Genomic DNA, 22,017 nt, shown 5'->3' with positions numbered 1-22,017 from the left:
ATGAGTGACTGGCATGACTCCCTCTCCATTGGCAGCCTCACAAAGGTCTAGCCCATCAACATGCCCATCATCGTGAGAGGTGCTTCATGTGATGAAATACTCAGCTGTCCTTTACAGGGTATATTTCCATTAGGGAATGGGCACTCACCAGGATCGAAGCTGGTGCTGGGAACCAGAAGTCAACGTTCCCTGTTGTTTCCTTCTTTTTCTCCTAAAGCATTGCTGTTAGTTTCTAGGTGCTTTTCCATCATGTTTGCTACCAACAAGGGTAGAATATGTAGCTATATGTAGCTGAAAACTATTGGAAAAAGCGAGTGCACATTTTAGGGAAAGTAGTTAAAAATAATCAGTGACCAATGCGTCTTCAAAGAGCCCTTTCTCAGTGTTTCAGTCCCATGTGGCAGAAAGCAAACAGAGCCTTTTTCAACCCAGCCACACCCTGGAGTGATGCAATGGTAGATGAGACACAGGCATGGACACGCTTCTGGATCAACAGAGCTAATGTTCCCCCAAGACACCCAGCACGCGGGGCGTGGGGCAGTTTGCCCATTATTCTGTGTTTAGGGAAAGGAGAGGCAGCAACTTGTTTGCTTGTTTTTTAAAGTAAAGAAGTTATGTGAACAGAACTCTAGCAAGTGAGCTTGGAGGCATTAGGAGGGAGGTTAAAGAGGCGGGCCAGAAACTGAAGACCTTGGGAGAAGGGAATGAGGACTTGGGGAGGAAGAAGCATGTAAGGCATATTTCAGGGCTAGAACCAACAGCTCTGACTTGCTGACCCTCACACTCTTTGAGTGTTTACCATGTGCAAGTTACTAAGTATTTTACAGGTACTAACTCATTTAATCCTCACTAATCATATGAGGTGGGAATATTCCATCTTTTATGGAAGATGAAACTGAGGCGCAGAGTCTAAGTGACTTGTCAAAGGTCACCCTAGTGTGAGCCCAGCTGTCAAAGCCCAGAACCTGCATTCTCCACATATGCCCTACAGTCTCTTTTCCAGCCTGGGGGCCATGGAGGATGGTGGTGTCCCTGGCCGGGATGGGAAGTCAGGAGGAGCAGGTGTGCATGTGTATGTGGAAGGTGCAGTTGGAGGAGGGCGCTTTGGATGAGTATAGAGTTTGAATGTCCTGCCAGCACCTCGGGTGGAGATGTCCAGCAAGCTTTGAATCCTAATATGGAGAGAGAGCTGGTTTTCATTAAAAATAATGAAACATCTGTAAAAATACTGTTGGCTGAGTTTCCCAGTCAAGCTATTAAAGAAAGGCCTGCTATGCTAACAAACAGGATGCCCAGGCTCCTGCTGAAGGTTTGGCCAGAGCTTTAGAAAGAGTAGGTTCATCAGCAAGGTGCTCATGCAAGAGAGACCAAGCCAAAGCCTTGACAAAGGAGGAGGGGATGAATGTATCTAAGGCCCCCTCAGTTATTCCGAGCGCCCTCCTCATTCTAATGGGTCGGTGCTTCTCACCCTGCCTGCCCACTGATTCCCAGGCCTCACCCATAACTAATTGAATCCGACTATGGCAGGGTAGACACAAGCAGTTTTGAAAAGCTCTCCAGGTGATTCTGAAGTGAGGCTGGGGCTAAGCACCAGAGCACGAGAAGGAGGGTTTGTCTTTGAGGGTGACCAGAGCGGAGGATAATGACTGACATCTGCAAAGCACTCTCAATTCAGAGCACTTGCGCATACATGGCCTTGTTTCAGGAGCATCTTATTATTACCCACTGGTTGGATGGGAATACCGACTCTAAAAAAGTCATTACTTGCTCAAACAGTTACTTATTGGAAAAGCTAGAGCCCAGGTCTGCTGACCCCAAATTCGGCATCCCAACATACGGCCATACAGGGCAATATTACAAACACAAGGCCAAGTTCATCTGTATTCACATAGAAAGGTGAGAGTATAGGTGTTTTTTCAAAGAAATTATGATCCACAGGATTGAATCTAAAAACAGAGTCTGAATGTAACCAGACCCAGAGCTGGTGAAGCCCAGAGGGCCCCAATGGCCAGGAGCCAGCAGGTGCCTGTGGGGCAGGATCAGGCGAGGGCGAGTGGAGGCAGAGGCAGGGAGTGAAGCACAGAGGCCTGGAGCGGCCAGCATTACCCAGGGTGGGGAGGCTTTGGGCCACCTATAGCTGGTAGTGGTGGAAATCGCAGATCTGCATAATTCCTGGAGGTGCTTACCAGTTAATAGGAATTCTCCTGGGTCTTCAAAGGGACACACTATCTTACTAACCAGATAATACTCACCGGCTAGCTTGTATAGAGCTGTATAATTTAAAACACATTATCTCTTTCCATTTTCACAATGGCTTTCGGTATTACCCTACTTGGGGCAATGAGAAGGTAATTGGAAGAATGTTTCTAGTAAAATGTCCAGCACATAGGAGGTACTGAATAAATATTCACACCTTTTGTGGTTCTTTTATTTTTAATGGGGATGATGAGGTTCAGAGATGCTGAGTATGGTCTGGTGGTAAAAGTGTAGGCTCCGGCACCAGCTCCACCAATCTGGCCATTAAATCTCAGATAGGTTAGTCATTTACCTGCATGATGTCTCTGTTTCTTCCAGTGTGAAATAGAGATAATATCTGTACCTTTTCTCAAGTGGTTCTTGGGAAAATTAAATGAGATAATGTATGGAAAACTCTTAGCACAGTCCCTGGCATCTGATCACTATTCAATAATTATTAACAAATTCCGTTAAATGTGACTTGCCCCAAATCCCCCAACTAGCAAGTGGATAAGCCAACACCGAAGCCTTGGCCAGTGCTCCTTCGGCAAAATCTAGCCAGCTTCCAGTGGTAATGTACATTAACCCACGAAAAGGGAGCTACCACTTATGGAGGGCCAACTGCATTTCAGGCACTGAAATCAAAACAAAGCACTTTGCAGGGATATAATGAGGCTGAGTGGGGCTAGTAACTGCCCTAAGGTCACAGAACTAGGAAGTGGGGGGGGGGGGGGTAGCATGCGGGAGTCATACTGTGTGACCTCCAATCCCACACCTTTGTTCTCAGAATCACCAGGAAGGCTTGTTAGAATCCAGGTTCCAGGCTCCTCTCCCAGTTTCTGATTCAGTAAGCCTGAGAATTTGCATTTCTAACAAGTTCCCTGGTGATGTCAATGCCAGTCCAGGGGACCACATCTAGAGACCTTGGTCTACACTGAGCTGTTTTCTGCTCTGTGATGCATTGTGGTGAGAGGTGTGGTGCTCTAACATCTGCACAAACTGGGCTGACCTCTCAGGCTGCCAGACGCCCCAGGGAGAGCCCCGGGGCTGCCCTGGGCACACTCAAGAAATGTCTCTGTTAAGCTCCTCAGGGCTTCATGACAGGCTAACCACAGCCTTGTCAGGCAGCAGACTTTTGTCAGATGCAGTGTATGACTTCAGAGCCAGCACTCCCAGTTGAGTATTTTATTTTTTATTCACTTGACAGGAAACATACATTAGGTCCTAGAAGACACCATGCTACAGGCTTAACTAGTTGACATTGCACAACAGAACTCCTCTGGGCTCTCAGGAGCCCCTGCATGGCCAACTGAGGACAGCTTAGTCACCGGAGAGAAGAACCCTGCCCCAAAGAAGAGACTCGCTGCCCGACCTTCCCCGGGGAGCCCATCCCACAGCCATACAGAGCCGTGACACACACACACACACACACACACACACACACTGGGCAGCATCACAACGATGGTCATGCCGGGAGGAAGGGGTGTTCTGACCTAGAAGATGGTCTTAAAACCAGAGTGTACTGGACAATTTATGTACATTACAAATATATAAATTAAGAGGTTTACATGTATACAAAATCTTTGAAAGGAGACTTAATTTCATTCTATGGCATGCCAGGTATTTGTCAGAACCTTGAAAACAGAGGTGGTTTTCAATGGAGCTGGTATTAAAAATAGAAGGTATTTATTTATACATGGGCCCTGCTCCTCTCGTGTGCACCATGGAATCCTCTGGTGTTGTCAGGGCCTCTGGGCAACCTCAGCACCCCCACAGGTAACCCATCTGCAGTCTGCATCTTCCGAGAGAGGAGGGGACTCGCTCTGGGGCTCTTCTCCTGCGTTCCCATCTCGGCTTGGCGGCGCCTCCGAATCCAGGGGCTGCCAGAGGGAGTGACGCTGCTGTCAGAGGAATAATCTGTGCACTTGCGAAGGATCTCAGGACTGGTGCTGGAGTTCAGCCTGCCTTCCTCAGCCAGGGGGGATTTTCTGGAAACACCTTTGCGTTGAGCCAAGGGGCTGCTCCAAGGACTTGAGCACGGAGAGGCATTCGGGCTCAGAAAGAGATTCTGGTGGCCAGAAGGGCTGAGTTTGCAGGTGACCACATGCCGCCGGCCAGCCATAGGGGACGTGGGATTGCTCTCGGGGTCAGAGGAGCTGTTAGCAGAAGATTCGTCACCCATGTATTGAAGCTCCTCGACTCTCTTGTTCAGGGACTTGTTCAAGTGGATGCTTGCGGTGGGCTCCTCATCCTGGGCCTTGTCTTTGGGAGGTTTCTTTTTGGGTGGCTTCATACCAATCAGGACAGCTTTCATGTTCTCCTTGCCCTGAGATTCCATGATCATGAACTCATGGGCTTTGATGGCCGCTTCCACCTCCTCGAACTCCACAATGGCGCACTCCTGGGTCCCCACCTGGCTATACCGGCTGCTGATCCTCCGAATATCAGGGGGCAGCTCTCTCCCGGGTTTGAGGATCCGCACTGATGAGATGACGCCAAAGGTCCCAAAGAGCTTGAGCAAGTGTTCCATCACCTTCTCCTGCACCCTCCCGTTCTTCTGGGGGGTGCCCAGGGCCCACAGCTTGGGGGACAGGTAGAGATCATAGACCAGGAGCATCTTGCTGGGGAGGTTCTCATTGGGGAAGAGCGGGACAGGGGTGGTCCTCCTCACCTTCCGGTGGTCCTCGTTCAACTCGAGGGTCACTGAGTACTTGAGGGCATGCGCTGTGGTTCTCCAGTCCCGTGTAAGATGTTTCACCTAAAGAACACAAAGCAAATCTGAAATGGTACCTAATGTCCTTGTCCACCTTGTGTCCTCTGTAATCTCCCTCCTGCCTTTCCTTACTTCGGAACACTGGTACCTACAATCATTCCTGGTGTGAGCAGGCACTCAAAAATCTAGTGAATGAATGAGGGAACAAGCACGCTTCGCAGCACGTCGAATGAGGCAGCGCAGTTTGGAGCAGTGCTGTCCAACAGAACTTTTCATGGTGATGGAAACCTGCAGGCTCTGGACCAACGCTGTTGCATGCACAAATGCAAGGCCCACCTCCAACTGGCAGTGAGACCTAAAAAGTTATTCAATCTCCCAGTACCTCAACTTCCTCATTTGTGAAATGGAGATGTTAATAAGCCTGCCTCACAGAGTCAGTCTGAAGATTAAATGAATACAGGGTGTCCCCCCAAAAATGTATACGCACTTTGAATGATTATAAAGTCAGCATTTACTAGCATACAGTTCATTTTCAAAATTTAAAAGAAATGAATAATTTTTTTTGGTAAATGTCTGTTTTCAAACTGATGACAGTTCTGGTCCAGGCACTGCTGATAATCCGGAGCAATGGAATCGCAAACATCAACAATCATTTCGTTCGGTATTTGTGTGACCTCAAGTCATCAATTGTTGCTGGTTTTGTACCAAAAACTTTATCTTTTATATCTCCCCATAAAAAAGGTCTAGTGGCATTTTAGGATAAGTTTTCTTTGTTCAAAGCTTAGTCTGACCTTACCCATTATTTCAAATCAGTTAAACCTGAAAAGGAGTGAAAACTAACTGAGTTAGCAATGTGTTAAAGTGTGTACATATTTTTGGGACATCCTGTATACACATATCTATATCCAGACACACAATATATATATATCTTAGAATATTGTCTAGCTCACAGTGAGTCCTCAATAAATATTAGTCATTATCATTATTTCAAACATTAAATGCTATCATTTTGATAGGACTCAGAGATTTTAACATTCAAATGCCTCTCTGGAGTTGTATTTCTGCTTTTATGCATTGCTATAGAGGAAGTTCCAAAAGATGTTTCATATTTCACTGAAATATCTCCTGGAAATAAAGTGGGCTGTTTCAACTTGGAATTAAATCCAACTTGGGCCTCATGGAGAATGGTGAAATAGATCCCCTCCTCACTTTCCTTAGTGGAAAGTGTGGGTATCAATGTTGCAGTATGTGAAAGCTGTATTTATATCATAAAATAGTAGTTTTCAAGAGGCCCACTTCCAGTGAAGGGAATGCCAGGGAGAATGAATCACCCAAAGAAACGGTGGAGATGGGTGGGGTGGGTGGCCTGATCCAGGAATGGTGAGTCCTCTGAGGCTAGGTCAGAGCAGCTGCTCTGCAGAGGAACCCTGAGACCAAAGCAGGAACTTCCTAGGACTCAAGAAGGGAGCACTCCCTCACAGAGCAGCATTGGGAGGACCCTGGCAGAGCCCTTAGTCATACAGGCAGGCTCCTGGAGAGAGGACACTGCCTTGCTAGCCTGTGGCCTCTGGATGAAATGGCCCGGATTTGTGCTTAGAGTGTGGGAACCATGAGTCACCTACACACAGACTCAATGGGCTGATCACCGTGACACAGGCTAAGGACAGAGAGAAGTGCGTCCAGGGAAAGAGATGGACTATAGATGAATGGATGCAATGAGAGATCCAGAAAGGGTGAAGGTGATGACCGCAGTTCAGTGCCAGGCTGTGGGAGAGCCAAACATTGGTTCTCTCAGGGAAGAACATGGGGCGTATTCTCCAAAACCAGTCAGGGCGGGAGCACTCAGGAGAGAAGGAGAATCTAGTGACTAAGCCCGGGGCCTGAGCAAATGGTGCCTGGGGAGGCCAGTCCTGCCTTATTCAGAGGGCTGGAGAAGTGACAGCCGCCAGGGCCAGCAGTGAGCAAAGCAGGCTCTGGCAAGGACCCAGCACCCCTCCAGAGCTGGGTGCAAGGTCCACTGGGAAACCTGGGTCTGAGAGTCCCAGGCCTGTGTCTGTGTCTTTAGGAGGAGTGACCAAGCACCAGCTAAGAAGAGGAACCAGGGGGATGTGGGCTTTGTGCAATTACTACAAGAACTCTGTGAGATTTTCAGAAGCTGTCATTTCCCTGTTTGTTATCTCCGTCATAAAGGTTTCCTATTATGATTAGCGGGAAACCCTTTCAAAGGAAAAGGGTCTTTGCTCTCATTTTGGAGGTATTGGGGAGTCTGTGTCCACTCTGCAGCTGATTTTCAACAGAGAAGATGCCTCCTGAATAGATACATAAGTGGCAACTTAAAAAGGAAGGAAAGATGACTCTTAGGGTGTCTGGGGAGGAAAGGAGAAATGTATAGGATGATTCCACTGGCTGCTGCATTTTGGGGTCCCCCACAAACACTCTGCATGTGAGGGCTTGCTCACTATTCTCTGCACATATGTGATATTGTGATTTATAATAAGAAATATATACATTTGGTCTTTGCCCCCATTCCTGGCACTGAGCTCCTGAAACCTTTGTAAACTCCTAAGGGATCAGAGCATTAGGTGCATCTCTTGTTCTAACGAGATGACTCTGGGTGGGCTCCCAATGGCTCCTGTGTGGCAGCTGTTCATAGAAAGACCAAGCGATGATTAGAAGCTTGGGACCTTCAGCCCCACCCACCGTCCTCTGGAGGGGAGAGAGGATGGAAATGTAGTTAATCGTGTCTATGTGAGGAAGCCTCCAAAAAAATTCCAATAGTAAGGGGGTTGGAGAGCTTCCAGGTGGGCGGGTGGCACATCCCAGCTCCGCCAGGACAGAAGCTCCGGTGCTCAGGACCATCCCAGGTCCCAACCCCTGTATCTCTTCTTCTGGCTGTTCATCTCTATCCTTTGCTATGTCCTTTAATAAACGGGTAAACGTAAGTAAATGTTTCCCCGAGTTCTGTGAGCTATTCTAGCAAATAATCAAATCCAAGAGGAGGAGGTCACAGGAAGCTCTGATTTGTAGCCAATTTGGACAGAAGTTGTGGGTAACCTGGGGACCTACTACTTGTGATTGGCACCTGAAGTGGGGGGCAGTCTGTGGGACTGAGCCCTTAACCTCTGGCATCTAATGCCATCTCCAGGGAGGCAGTGTCAGAATTGAGGTAAATTGCAGGACACTCAGCTGGCGTTAGAGAAACGCCTGGTGTGAGAACCTCCCCTCACATCTGCCGTCGGAAGTGTGGGTGTGGGAACAGGGTAGCAAGAAAGGAGGCAGCCGGAGGAAGAGCAGGGCCGCCTTTGCAACGTGGAATGCCCCTTCCCCTCTCCTACACCTGAAGACTCCTACTTGTTCTCCAGCATCCAATGATGCCACCACTTCTAGGAAGGGTTCTCAGTTCTCCAGGCAGGGTCAGTTGCTCTAATCAACTCACCACCAACAGTGCTCTGTTCTTTCTTCTGTGGTGCTGTCTAAGGTCATATTATAACCCTTCACTAATCTCTCTCCTTCACTGGTGTTTGCGAAGGCGGGGCAACGCCAAATCCATCTTGTATATCCTGTGCCTATCACAGTGCTCAGCATACGGGATGAGTATGTTTGATGAAGGAATAAAGGAAAGAGGGCAACAAAGGAGGGCAGAGTACACCAGGGGGTGAGGCAGAAACGCGCGCCAGGAGAAAGGCTGTCCTCAGTGCTGCCTGACAACTTGGCCAGGGCCCACTCCTTACACATCCCTTTATACAATAAGCAGCTTTTCCATTCTAGTAAATGCGTTTCCCCCAAGGGAGACAGAGTTCCGAGGCCACATGGTCAGTTGGCTCTTCGAGAAGCCGGCAAGCAGAGCCCACTTGCTGGACGTGTACACAGCAGGGCACGCGGCCTGCTGCCCAGAAGGCAGCAATAGGCAGACCCCACGTCTCCGTCTGCAGCTGAGGAGGTGGGCATTACCCAGCAAAGGCAGCCAAAGCCTGGAGAAGGCTCATCCCCGTCTGAGCACTCCTTCCTTCGCTTATTCAACTTGACAAATGAAAAGCTTGAATTTCACAATTCTAGGCCTGATAGGTGTCTCAAAAGACCATTGCTGAGATCTGTCTCCAAACCCAGAACCCTTTTGATAGTGGGGACAGTTTTCCTTCTAACAATCCTAAGTCCCTTCTCTTGATCATTTTTCTATTTTTCAGGCCTCAGAGGAAGTAAAAAGTCACTACTCATTAGGTTTCAAAAGGGTAAAACATATTTAGACCCATAATCCCAAACAGCCTTGAAGCCCTTGGGGCAGCTCCGACCACGAGGCCTCACCTTTTTGAAGGACGTGAGTAGCTTAACGCTCACATATCCCAGCTTGTTCCTCCTCACGTGCTTTAGCAGGAAGGCGTCCTTCTCCAGGTTTTCATCGGAAAAGTAGAATTCGATCTGATCCACCAGTTTCCTGATTAATTCCTCATCTGGGGGCTTCCACTCCTGCTCCACATCATCACGCTCATTCTCACCCCCACTTGTCGTGGAGCCACTGAGACCAGAAGGAGACACCGGGTGTTACGAGCTGAACTGCCTCCCCCACCCAGATTTCATATGTTGAAGTCCCAACATTCCCAGCTCAGAATGCGACCTCATTTGGAAAGAGTCTTACAGATGTCATTAGTTGAAGATGAGGCCATGCCAGAGCAGGGAGGTCCCTAATCCAGTACGACTGATGTCTTTAAAAGGGGAATCTGGACACACAGGGAGAATGCCACTTGAAGATGAAGGCTGAGATGGGGGGATGCAGAAGTCAAGGAACATCAGGCTGCCAACAGACCACCAGAAGTTAGGAGAGAGGTCTACAGCAGGCCCTCCCACAGCACCCTGAGAGGGGGCAGGGCCCTGCTGACACCTTGCTTTCAGACTTCTGGCCTCCAGAACTGTGAGGCAATAAATCTCTGTTGTTCTAGGCCCTCCAGTTTGTGGTGCTTGTTACAGCAGCCCTTGGAAACTGCACTGGGTCACACCTGAACTGGACTCCGCAGGGGGGTGATCACAGAGCCAGAGGGGGACAGGTTTTGCTTCCAAAAAGCTAAGAAATCACACTTTTGTTTTTAACAAGGGAGGATCGTTAATACAACAACACCCTCTGTTAACACTGATGTGCTGCTCTGCCATCCCGTACCTTTCACATATACTCCTTATCCTTCCCTCCCAACCTCCACCCTGCAAATCCCAATTTCTAGAAGACAGCTTAGCGAAGTAACTAAGAGTCTAGGTTCTAGAGTTAGAGTTAGGCTGCCTGGGTTTGAATCCTGACACCATTTATTAACTGAGTAAACTCAGGCAAGGAACTCCACTGCTGCACCTCAGTTCCGTCACCTGTAAATTGGGAATCATGGTAAGACTGTTGTGAAGATTAAATGAATATCCAGAAGAGCTCCTGGCATATCCTCAGAGCTCAGTAAGCAACAGATACATCTCTTTGCTCATTCATAAGAGGCTTCGAGGATCTGAACTCAAACTTTGTGTCCCCAAAGCCAGCATACAACACCTTCCAGGCTTTGCTGGGACTCTGCCATGGAATCTGGAAACAATCCCCTTCACCAGGGTCTTCTAAATGAAACCCACACCCACAGCGACTCCACCTGGATGACTTCCCCTTCCCCAGAATATTAGGACATGAGAACAAGCCAAGGAAATCCTGGACAAAGCTTCTTTAGGATGGCCAACCTTTCACAAAGAGGTTATAAAAACTTGAAAGCCATAAATACTTAGGGAATCTGTGATTATCCAAATCATAGCGGACACCATTATTAAAAGTTATCAAAGATGAGTTCTCTTTTGTATACTTATTACCAAATTAAATCATGTATTATACAAATACTATAGATATACACTATAAAATAAAAAGGATTAAAAATTACTTCCAGAAAAAAATAGCTGCTTTCCTATGTGTTAGCTTTATGTCTAAGAGCATGAACACCCGATGCAGAGCTTCCATTACCATGCTCTGAGCAGAGAAAGCACCTCCTGGTACAGATACACACACCTAGCCCACTAAAGCATCGGTGTGCTTCTACTCTGCTGGGAGGACTTGTTCACAGGAGTGTTATGATGACAGCCAAAAGGCGGGAGCAACAAGAGTCCATTGATGGACAAATGGATAAACAAGATGTGATATGTACATAAGTGAAATATATTTCAGCCCCCAAAAGAAAATTCTGACACATGCTGCAACACGGATGAAACTTGAGGACATTATGCTAAGTGAAATAAGCCAGTCACAAAGATAAATACTGTACGATTCCATTTATATGAGGTCCTTAGAATAATCACATTCATAGAGACAGAAAGTAGGGTGGTGGTTAAAAGGGGGTGGGGGAGGGGTGAGTGGGGAGTTATTGTCTAATGGATAGAGTTTCAGGTGGGAAACAAAGAAGTTCTGGAGATGGAAGGTGGTGATGAGGTGAGGTGTGTGTCAATGACCAATGAAGAATTTTAGGTGGACTCAGGAGTATTAGCAAAATGATTTAACTTAGTACAAGTGGCTAGTATATCAGAGGTGACCAGACCATCGAAGGGACCTGAAAACCAGTAAGTCTTACTCTCAAACCAGAGCCGTTGATGCTATGATAAAAACTGTACTCGTAAACAAATAAAATATAATGGAAGGAAGGTGATTTAGTTTTTCAATTTCTCCAGTGCCCATTCTAGAGCCTCCCGCTCTTCCCAAGGTCTGCCACAGGAAGACTTTATTTCCTGCAGATGATTCTTTTGGGGGCCTGATTGAGAAAGAAGTTCGTCCAACCAGATCTGCCCAGGCCTGCCTTGTAGCCTGCCTCCCCACCCCCAAGCTTGCTCTGTGTGTGGGCATCCACCAGAGAGCCCACCCATCTGCCATATCCGGGTGCCTCTCCTCCACCCCGGCCCTCTTGCTCCGCTGCGGGACGGCGGTCACTGCTGGCCACCTTCTTGATATTCTTCAACCTGGGCTTACATGACTTGTTCTTTTCTGATTCTTCTCATCCATTTAACTGCCCTTTCAGCCTCCTCTTTCTTCTCCCATTTCTAAATATAGGCATTCCCTGAGGATTCCGCCTTGACTTTTTATCTCCTGGCAGCCTCCACACTTCTGCCCTTGGTTAGCTCATCCAATGCAAATTTGCCTCTTCTCCCACACCGCTCTCTCTCTCACTCCTGAGCTCCAGTCCTCAGTTCCTAACTGCCTGCCTGACGTTGCCACTTAGATAGCCCGACACCACTTCAAATTCAGTATGTCCAGTTCTGCAGAACTCGAACTCAGGTAGGATTGAAACCTGGGCCTACCAAGAGACGGTCTACCTGGGAAGCTCCACAGTAAACAATCCATAACGTGTTGGAGGTAATTCTGCATCAGTTATTAGCACCCAGTGAGTGGGCGGGCAGGTGGCCTGAGATTCTGAACAGGTGGGCAGTATTGGGGAGGTGTATAAGGCCCCTATTCGAGTGCAGAGGTGAGCTTCTTGCAAACAGGGGACCCCTCCCTCTGCATGGGTGCTCTTAGCAGCAACTGTGTATCTCCAAAAGGCACTCCTGGAAGAATAAGAGAGCCTGTTTTATGTCTGGGAGCATGCTGCACTGTTTCCTGGCTCATGCAACAACCTTTGAACAAAAAAAACCCTGTACCCTTTATGAACATTGAAAAAGTTTTTATCCTTTAAATACGAATATTGGCAACTTTTTGTCAATTACAACAGGCCTGTAAAAACTATATATCATCCCTCCCAAACTGCCCCACTAACTACTTTGCCTAGTCACTCTTCTCTGCACTTAGGCTCAAAACCCAAAATGTCTCTTTTGCCCCCACATGGAGTCAGTTAAGTGTTGGTTATATTCTGTAGCGTCTCCCATCTGTTCTCTTTTCCATTCCAACTGTCCTCATTACTCCCCCTTGAAGAGTATTAATAGCTCATCAAAAACAAATCTTAAAAATTAAGGTAATACATATTCATAGTAAAACTAAAATAAAAGAGAGGATTTATAAGCAACAATTTCCTGTTCCATTTCTTCTCCCAAGAGACAACCTCTATTTAATCATTTAGTTCTTATGACAGTTCCCTTGTAGTTCTACAAAATATGCTCATAGCTCTATTTCCCACTTGTCAACTACAGACATTCTCTATTCATGTCCTATTATATAAGATGAAGATTTGGGGTTGCTCATCTCCTAAAGCCTCTTCTTCCAATTTTTAAAATTTTATATTACTTTTGTTTTTTTCTGTGATTTTAAATAATGCACTTAAAATTCTGTTTCTTACTCCATCAACATTAAATAATATTTCTCAATTCCTCACTACATACAATGTGCATATTACCCTACCTTTTCCTTCAACTCTCCTTCCATTTCCAACCATCCAAATTCTATCAGATGTACCTTTATTTCATTTTGTCAGGGTTCATAACATTTGCATTCTATTCTGTAACTATTTTTCCATGTTTTGTCTAGAGATAGTAAAAGTTGCAAGTCAATCAGTTATATCTTGTTTTATAACTATACAAACATTATTCACTGCAGGGCGAAAGCATCTGTTAAGGCTACGTTTTTTTTTAAAGTCTTATTAATTGACTGACCACTTGATTGATCCTCTATGTCTCTTTTCTCTCATATTGTCTGTTTTTGCCTTTGTCTTTGCGTTACATGCTAAGAGACTTCCTTGACATTATCTTCCAACCTTTCCTAGTGAATTTTTTAAAATTTCAGTAATTATTTATTTATTCTCTAAGAACTCTTCTATCTCTTCAGATTGTTCCTTTTGTTCCTTTTTAAGAGCATCTTGTTCTTGTTTTGTGGATGCAATATTTTAAATTCTCTCTCAGGGTACTAACTAGAGGACATATTTTTTAGTCTTTTTGTTCCCAACAGTGTCACCTCTGTGTCTTCTGGGGTCAGCTTTTCTATTTAACTTTGATGTCACTGATTTTCATGTGACTGATAAATAATTCATCTTTTTCTTTATAAGCATTTTAAATATAAACTTATTTTAGAATAGTTTTAGATCTATAGAGAAATTGTGAAAATAGTACAGAGTTCCATATACCTCACATCAGGCTTCTTCTATTATTAATAGCTTAATATTGATGCATTATTATTAGCTCAAGTCCGTACTTTATTGAGATTTCCTTAGTTTTTACCTAATGTCCTTTTTCTGTTGCAGGATCCCATCCAGGATGTCATATCACATTTAGTCCTCATACCTCCCTAGGCTCTTCTTGGCTGTGACAGTTTCTCAGACTTGCCTTGCATTTTGAGACCTCGACAGTGTTGAAGAGTACTGTTCAGGTATATGTAGAATGTCCCTCTTTATGATTGGTCTGATATTTTTCTCATGCTTAAACTGGGGCTACGGGGTTTTAGGAGGACCACGGAAGTAAATTTCTATTCTCATCACATCGTATCAAGGCTACGTACTATCCACATGACTGATGGCTGCGGATGTTGACCCTGATCACCTGGCCGAGGTGGTCTGTCTCTACGGCAAAGTGACTCCTTTTCCCCCCTTCCCATACGGTACACTTTGGAAGGTAGTCACTGTACACAGCCCACACTTAAGAACGGGAAGTTAGGCTCCACGGCTACTGATATTGAATGATGAAGGTGTGGACTGCTTTTACTTGGTGGGTCACGTGGGTTCCCTCTACAGATCTCTACTCCCATTGGTTTTCTTCTTAGGTGGCTCTATATACATGGGTGGCACATGCCAGCTGGCAGGCTTCACTTTAGGGGGAACAGGCAGGGAATCATCACCTAGGGGCTTTATATGAGAAGGCTCTTACACTGCAGGTACTGGCTCTACCTTAGCAGCCCTAGATCACCAGTTAGTTCATTTAATTCCTTTAGAAAATAACCTTGTTTCTTCTTTTCCCCCTTGGAAGTAAATGGTATGCTGTCTGTTACTTTTCATTTTCAGACAGAGAGACTGGACGATTCTTCTAAAGGAAGAATTTAAATTACTTCTCAGATATTAGCATCCCTTTTCACTCTTGCATCCTTCACATATTTCCCAACCGGAGCCTCTCCAGGGTCCCGTCTTCCCACCTCCTGCCCCTGCCCCCTGCAATTGCATTTTGGGTTAAGCCTCTTCCACTCTGTGGCTTATCACATGTTTTGAAGAACAGCTATGTCACTGCTGTAGTGATGATGTTGACAACAGCAACATTTTCTATTTCATATTAAATAAAACCCAAGTCCTTAGCTCTTTACTCAGATTCATTTAGAGTCTGGCTGTAATCAGCTTCCAAATTTATTTTGACCTTATTTCCTTTCAGATCCTTTGCTCCCAGCAATAAAAGACTTACAGTTCCTGCCCTGGCCAGGTGTCTAGGTTAGTTGGAGCATCGTCCCATACACCAAAAAATTATGGGTTCTATTCCTGGTCAGGGCACATACCTAAGTTGCGGGTTTGATCCCTGGGAGGGGCACGTACAGGAGGCAATTGATCCGTGTTTCTCTCACATCGATGTCTCTCTCTCTCTCTAAAATCAATAAAACATAAAATAAAATAAAAAGACTTATAGTTCCTTGCAAGGGTCACAAAGTTTCTGGCCTCTTGGCCTTTGAGCACTCAGTTCCTATCTCCTTTAATTCCTTATCCCATCTCTCAAGTCTAAATTCTAGCTGCACGTCAAGGTCCATCTCAAATGCAATCTCTCAGTAAGGAAATCATTTCAGCTTTCAACTAACACTTGTCTATACTTGTATCAAAACTACTTGTATGCACATCTTTTTAGTGCCCTGAACCCTAAGTTCCTGGAGAGCAAGGTTCATATTGATTTCTTTCACTCTAGCATCAACCCAGAGCCTTGCACGCAGTAGGAATTTGAAAAGTACCACCAATATAAAATGAATCATTTCTGTAAGGGCAAATCATGCCTATCAGGATTCTTTGAGACAGAAAATATGGTTACTGGTGAATGTCTTGTTAGTGACCTTTCAAAAGGGCTTTGAAAAAGATTTACATTTAAGTTTTATGTTTACATTATTGTTTCATTTTAAAAGCATTGTACATTGGGAGTGGTGATAAATTCTTGTTATAGTTGTAAACCTGCTAAAAATGGACACATAGGGTAGAAATAAGGGGCACATTTCAAAACAGATGACTGGGCTCCATAGGCCAGTGCTGAAATATTTATCATATTTGTAAATAATCTGGAGAAACAAATGGAGCATAAAATCTCCAAGGCTTTTCTCATAAAATGTCAAGCTAATTTGGATATGTTAACTGAGTGGTTAATCAAATGATACCTTACAGAAAGAAAAATCCAATCTAAAATGGCAGAGTAGTGAGCTTCTCACGGAGACTTTCAACACAGGACAGATCTCTTGGACTCACCTATCCTTGCAGATGGTCTGATATGGTGCTTTGGCCACCAAGACCAGGAAAATGCTAGAAAGCAACAAGAAGGATACTGAGAAACACTAGGGTCCAGTGCCATCTGTGAAGTTTCTCTTGCCTTGCCTCTAGAAAAAGATAATGAATCTGAGAAGGTTCAAAAAGACAACCGAATTGATGATGCAATAAAAAAATCATGAGGGCGAAATCAAAAGATAAAGGTTCTTCATAGAGACAGATTGAAAATATACAAGTATGTTCAACTTTGGAAAAGGCATCTTGGGAACAACTCCATTTTGGATGTCCTAGCAGAGGCCACATCCTGCGTCTGCGTGGCCATGGGTTCTTATATATTTATTAGAGATCACGACCTGTCTTCTGACATGATGTTTGGATGTGTTCTCAATGACTGGGAAGAGTACAACTAGTGGATGTCTCTGCAGATCTAAAAAATGGTTTGTGATGTGGAGCAGAGATAAGGTATACAAAGTATTTAGTTCCATGTCTGGCACAAACTGGCATTGATAGATGGGGGCTTTCATTATCATCAGCCAGAGCAGGGAAACGATAGCTTGAGCAACATCTCTAAACATCACGGAGAGAAAGAAACCTAGATGTTTCTGTTTGCTATATGAAAAGCAGGTGTGCTCAGTGGTTTGTTATTTGTACTAATATTTAGCATTATAATTTTAAATAATTTTATACATTGTAAGACAAAGCAAATAAATAAATTAATATTATTAGAAATCAAGATTTCCAGTGTAAAACGAAAAGAAGTAAAGCAAAAACTTGTACTATTAAATTTAAATTAGAGTTAGCAACATAAATTTAAAAAAAAATTTTCCTAGTTCTGGCCATTAAAAGAACCTGAAAGCAATGGTGCCCCAGTAGAAATTAGCACTCTTTTTTTAAATTCTCACCCGAGGATATTTTTTCTATTGCTTTTCAGAGAGAGCGGAAGGGAATGAGAGAGAGAGGGAGAGGGAAACATCGATGTGAGAGAGACGCATCAATTGGTTGCCTCCTGCATGCACCCTGACTAGGGCTGAGGATTAAACCTGCAACTGAGGTAAGTGCCCTTGGCTGGAATCGAACCCAGGATCCTTCAGTCCATGGGCCAACTCTCCAACCACTGCGCCAAACCGCAGAAATTAGCACTCTTAATTCCAAGTCTTGGTTTCTAAATACTGTTCCACTAGTATCTGAAAAAACAAGGGATTCCTGTGGAAATGGCTAGATCCCATGAGTGGAATAGGAAACATACAAATTAAGCACAGACTATCTAGTATCAGAAAGCAAGGAAGTACTCAAAGAAAGGGGAAATAATTAACCATCTCTGCCTGCCTCTTTAGGAGGAACTCTTGTTGAACTCCAGGTAATGAAGCAAAGCTGACTTTTACAGAAGAATGCTAGCTAATAAATGTACTACAAAGAATAAAATTAGAAAATCACCAATTTGCCATCCCCAATAAACTGACTGCAGCAAGGATCATCACTGGACACTAAAACCATTAGGAGAAAGTGGATGGTGAAAGAATAGTCACAAGAAGCCCACCTATTGCTTGTTAATTGCAATAGAGGGATCACATTAACCAAGAGGTCAAATTTAGCATCACTAATGGTGGATGCTGCCTAAAATTCATGGCATTGCCTATGAAGTGTTCTTGACAAAATGTTTAATCTGAAATTAATCAAGCCTTTAGCCAAAACTTCCATTTTATAGGAAACACATGGCACAAAGGAGCAAGTTAAACCAGACCAATTCAAACTGTGAAACATTCAACAAGACATCTGGCCTCTTAGTTCCAAAATAGAAAAGCATTAAAAAAAAATGGTAATATTCTAGATTAAAAGATTCTAAAGGCACCTAATAGACAAATTCCTCGACCTGGATTGGATTCTGGTTTAAGGGGAAAAATACAAGCTGTAAAACATAATGTGGGGCAATTGGGGGAATCCTAAATATGGAACTTGACTATTAGATCATTTTAGGGATTATATTAGGGAATTGTTAACTTTCTTAATTGCAATAATAGTATCACGGCTTTACAGGAGAATGTCATTATTAAGAGCTACAAAATGAAGTATGTAGGGTATAAGTATTATGTACCATGTATTTTCAAACGCTTCAGGGAAAATCATACACATTATATGTCCATCAAATAAATATGGTAAAATATTTACAACTGTACTATTGTTTCACATTTTATGTTTGAAATTTTTATGTTAAAAGGTAATAATAAAAGGAAAGATACCTGTTTAGTTAACAAGATGTGAGGAGAAGACTAATGAACATTTGGAGATTATCAAGATTATTCCTTTTTTCCATTTAGCCCTTGTCCCCAGGTATAAGCCAGGTATTGGGCTAGGTACTGGAGACATGCAGAGAACTCGGGCAAGATGACTGCCTTCAAGGATCTCACTATTTAGCAGAGGAGAAACACAAATACTCCTACCTCATGGAGTGAGTGTGATGATAGAGACTTGCATTCATTCGACAAATATTTAGAAAACACTCAGTACATGCCAGGTGCTGAGGATACAATGAGAACAGGGCAAGCACAGTCCCTGAATTCACGGAGCTCATACGCTGTTGAGGAAGACACAACTCTAGAATTATAATTGTGGGTAAGTGCTAGGAATAATATGGACAGAGGGCTACAGCAACACGAAGGAGAGGAAACAAATCCAGTTTGGGGTAGGGATGGGGGAAGTGGGGAAGAGGCAGGGAAACTTTCAGGTTGACTAGAAATCATCCATCAGAGGGACCAGAAGTGTGACTACACAGGCATGTAGACACAAAGTGCACCCTGTGTTCAGGGACCTAGAGGAGAAGGGGTCTGTGGGAGCATGAATTGTTAGGGCAGGCAGGAAAGGCAGCAATGGGCTGAGGGGATGATGCGGGTGGGTGCCCCATCTCACCGAGCATATTCATGACCCTGGGCTGCTTCCAGCAGGCCCTGGGATCCCAGAAGTATATTCTCAGGGTGGCAGCTGCTCCCATGCTAGGCTGGGCCGACATGAGGGACAGTGTGCATCCTGTTCTTGGCTGCATCTCCTTGTGCTCTGGATGTCTGCCTGCTGGATTCTGTTGGCTACACTACCCTGAAGAACCCCAAAGATTTTCTGGGGTCAACTCTATGCCCGTGGGCAGCAGGAAATGCTTCTGACTGAATGCTCCATGAGACTCAAGACAGTGGAGCTGGGAGAGAAGGGTGGCTCTGGAGGAGTACTGAGGATCATGTTCTCCTAGATCTCATAGGGGATCTTTCTGGGCCCAGGAAATAAGTAGGACTTTAATCTCTAGTAACGGTACTCTCTCAAAACTTAGCCCCAGGATAGGGGACAGCTTTTTGCCAGCCACAGGCAAGAAGGTCAGAAGGATAAACACTTCAGAGCTACCATACTTGACCTCTGAAATTATTTGACTAGGTGGCTGCCTTCTCCTCAACACTGTGAGATCCAGTGACTATGGAGTCATTATTTTTATACTCTCAATACTCAGCAGAGCTGAATGAATGAATCAGACTTTACAGTATGTAAAGTGCTGATATATCTACTGTGTCATCTGCTGTGACCCAGCTTTCCTGCTCTAAATTGTTGGGCTGGATTCTCCTCCTTGAATACCCTGAATCTCTGGGTCCCTAAATCCAGACTTTTTCACTGGGAGTCAGCCAGTGATGGGGAATGGCTTTGGTTCCAGTCTCCTTATGCCCTTGAGTTAACTATTCTCCCAATGAAGAAGATTTATGCCTGCCACAGAATAATCCTCCAGAGCTCTGACAGCTAAAAACGTGTACAGAGTCTCAGAAGAAGGCTTTAATAAATGCTTGTTGGCATCCCCCAGAATTTGCAAGTTCTGCCATGCCCTATGCTCATTTCTATGGATACTCCATACTGTATCTCAACAGCAGAGACAAAGCCAGTCCTAAAAGGCCTGGACATTCGCTGGGCACAAGACTAAGATCTCCAGCTGATGACAAGCTCAGGGCCCAGAGGCACAGTTAGGCAGGTGGTTTCCTGTGCCACCCCCGGACTACCCATCATCCAGGAACCCAATGCCAAGGCAGCAAGATGACGCTGCACGCCGAGGAGGCAGTGGGCAGGGCGCTGTGGAAATGGGAATCCCCCAGCACGGGGGATGCGGGCCGCGAGCCCTGGACTGACCCTGAATCAGGGCAAGAGGGCTCTCGACACCATGAAATCACCCCTCCTGGGACCCCACAGCAGCGAGTGTCAGCTGTGCCTGGGCCACCGGAGACCGGGAAGCCACTGGGGCTGAGGAGCAGACAGGGCAGCGAGAGCTCGCAGAGCCCCGCGCGGGGCGGGGGCGGGCGCGGGGGCGCGGGCGGCCTCCCGGGTGAAGACCAGGCCGGGCTGAGCGGCTCAGAGGCTCAGGGAAGGAGGCTCCTCCTGGGGCTGGGCAGGGAGAGGATGGCCCGGGACGCGCTTCCTACTCCTGGGTCCCAGACCGCGCCCACGGACAGGCCCTCAGATCCCCGCCGCCCGCGCCTGGCAGGGGAGCGCGGCCGGGTTACAGAGCCGCGGACCACGGCATCCAGGGCTGCCCCAAGACACCCTGCCACGGCCCAGGGCAGCGCCCCCGGGAAGGGCTGACTCAGCCCCTCCGCCCGCAGACTCGGGGTCCCCGACCTCGCGTGCGCCGGGACCGGGGTCGCCAGCTGCGCTCGGCCCGGGCGCGCCCCCGCGCCTACCTGTGCCCGCGGCTCGGCTCCTCCTCGCTGGCGCTGCCCCAGCCGGGGCTGAGATACCGGGCGGGATCCCCCGCGCCCCGCGCCTCCGCGCCCTCCTCGTCGTCCTCCAGCCCCTCGGCGTCCTCGGCCTCCTGGATGGCGACGCGGATCTGCACGGCGGTCTCGGGCCCGGGCAGAGCCTGCTCGCCGGGCTGGGCCATGGCTCGCGGGCGGCCGGGACTGCGGCGCCGCAGGCTCCCCGCGCCGCCAGGCCGAGCCAGCCGGGCTGCCGCGCCTGCGGCCGAGGGGCCAGGGGTGGCGGGGAGGGACGGGGGTCGCGGCGCCCCGCCCCGCGCCGCCGCCGCCACCGCCACCGCCCCGGACGCGCGCGGAGAGCCAGCGCAGGCGGGGCCGCGGAGGGGGGGCGACTTCCTCCGCTGTCCTCCGGCGGAGGCCTGTCGGGGAGCGATCCCCTGGACCCCCGAGTCTGCCGGCGCGCGCCCTCTGCCCCCCGCCCCGAACCTGACAGGAGGAGCCTGGGCCCCGGCCTCGGCCCGCTCCTTGCGCCGCTGCCCCGGGAGGGGCGCAACACAACTGACTTCTCAGTGTGTAGATGACCGGGGGTGGCAGGCACAGAGCAGCTTCAGGGGCTTCGCTGCCTCCTGCGTGTCTCCCCCGCTGACCTGCCGAGATGATTGAAATTTCCACCGTTAGTCTCTTTGGCGTAACCACCATGGACTGTGCGTCCTGCGAGGTCAGGCACTTGGTGCCTACCATGACCTATACTAGTGGTTCTCCAAGTGTGGTCCCCAGACCAGCAGCACCAGCCTCACCTGGGAACGGGTTAGAAATGCAAATTCTCAGGGCCAATCCAGACTTGAGTTAGAATCTATGATCTAGAACTTTGTCTTTTAACAAGCACTCTAAGTGATGCTGAAGTTCACTGAAGTTTGAAAGCCACTGCCCCACTGCCCTATGCTGCTTCTTAGAACATGTCTTGCACATAGTAAGCATTCAACTATTTGTTGAATGACTAAAG

The 22,017-nt window shown here is 46.7% G+C and overlaps 1 protein-coding gene across 1 annotated transcript; it reads right to left on the bottom strand.

The window, feature by feature from the left end:
* Positions 1–3,045: 3,045 nt before the first annotated feature.
* Positions 3,046–21,214, bottom strand: LARP6 (La ribonucleoprotein 6, translational regulator). Its single transcript, XM_087824716.1, has 3 exons — positions 21,000–21,214; positions 9,251–9,461; positions 3,046–4,993 (listed from the first exon to the last, which is right to left on the bottom strand). Exons 1-3 carry the CDS (start codon positions 21,197–21,199, stop codon positions 3,926–3,928), a joined length of 1,479 nt encoding a protein of 492 aa, XP_087680842.1. The 5' UTR covers positions 21,200–21,214; the 3' UTR covers positions 3,046–3,925.
* Between the last annotated feature and the right edge of the window lie 803 nt (positions 21,215–22,017).

Source organism: Miniopterus natalensis, chromosome 1 (assembly GCF_054644295.1).
Source record: "Miniopterus natalensis isolate mMinNat1 chromosome 1, mMinNat1.hap1, whole genome shotgun sequence".
NCBI classification, from domain to species: domain Eukaryota; kingdom Metazoa; phylum Chordata; class Mammalia; order Chiroptera; family Miniopteridae; genus Miniopterus; species Miniopterus natalensis.
Note: the sequence above shows the minus strand (reverse complement) of the source record. Positions and strands in the feature narration are given on the sequence as shown.

Coding starts and splice junctions, on each gene's coding strand:
- LARP6 (XM_087824716.1), bottom strand. CDS start 21,199: ATGGCCCAGCCCGGCGAGCAGGCTCTGCCCGGGCCCGAGACCGCCGTG. Junction 9,462..20,999: donor GAGCCGAGCCGCGGGCACAG/GTAGGCGCGGGG, acceptor TTCTGGTCTCAG/TGGCTCCACGACAAGTGGGG. Junction 4,994..9,250: donor TACTCACGTCCTTCAAAAAG/GTGAGGCCTCGT, acceptor TGTGTTCTTTAG/GTGAAACATCTTACACGGGA.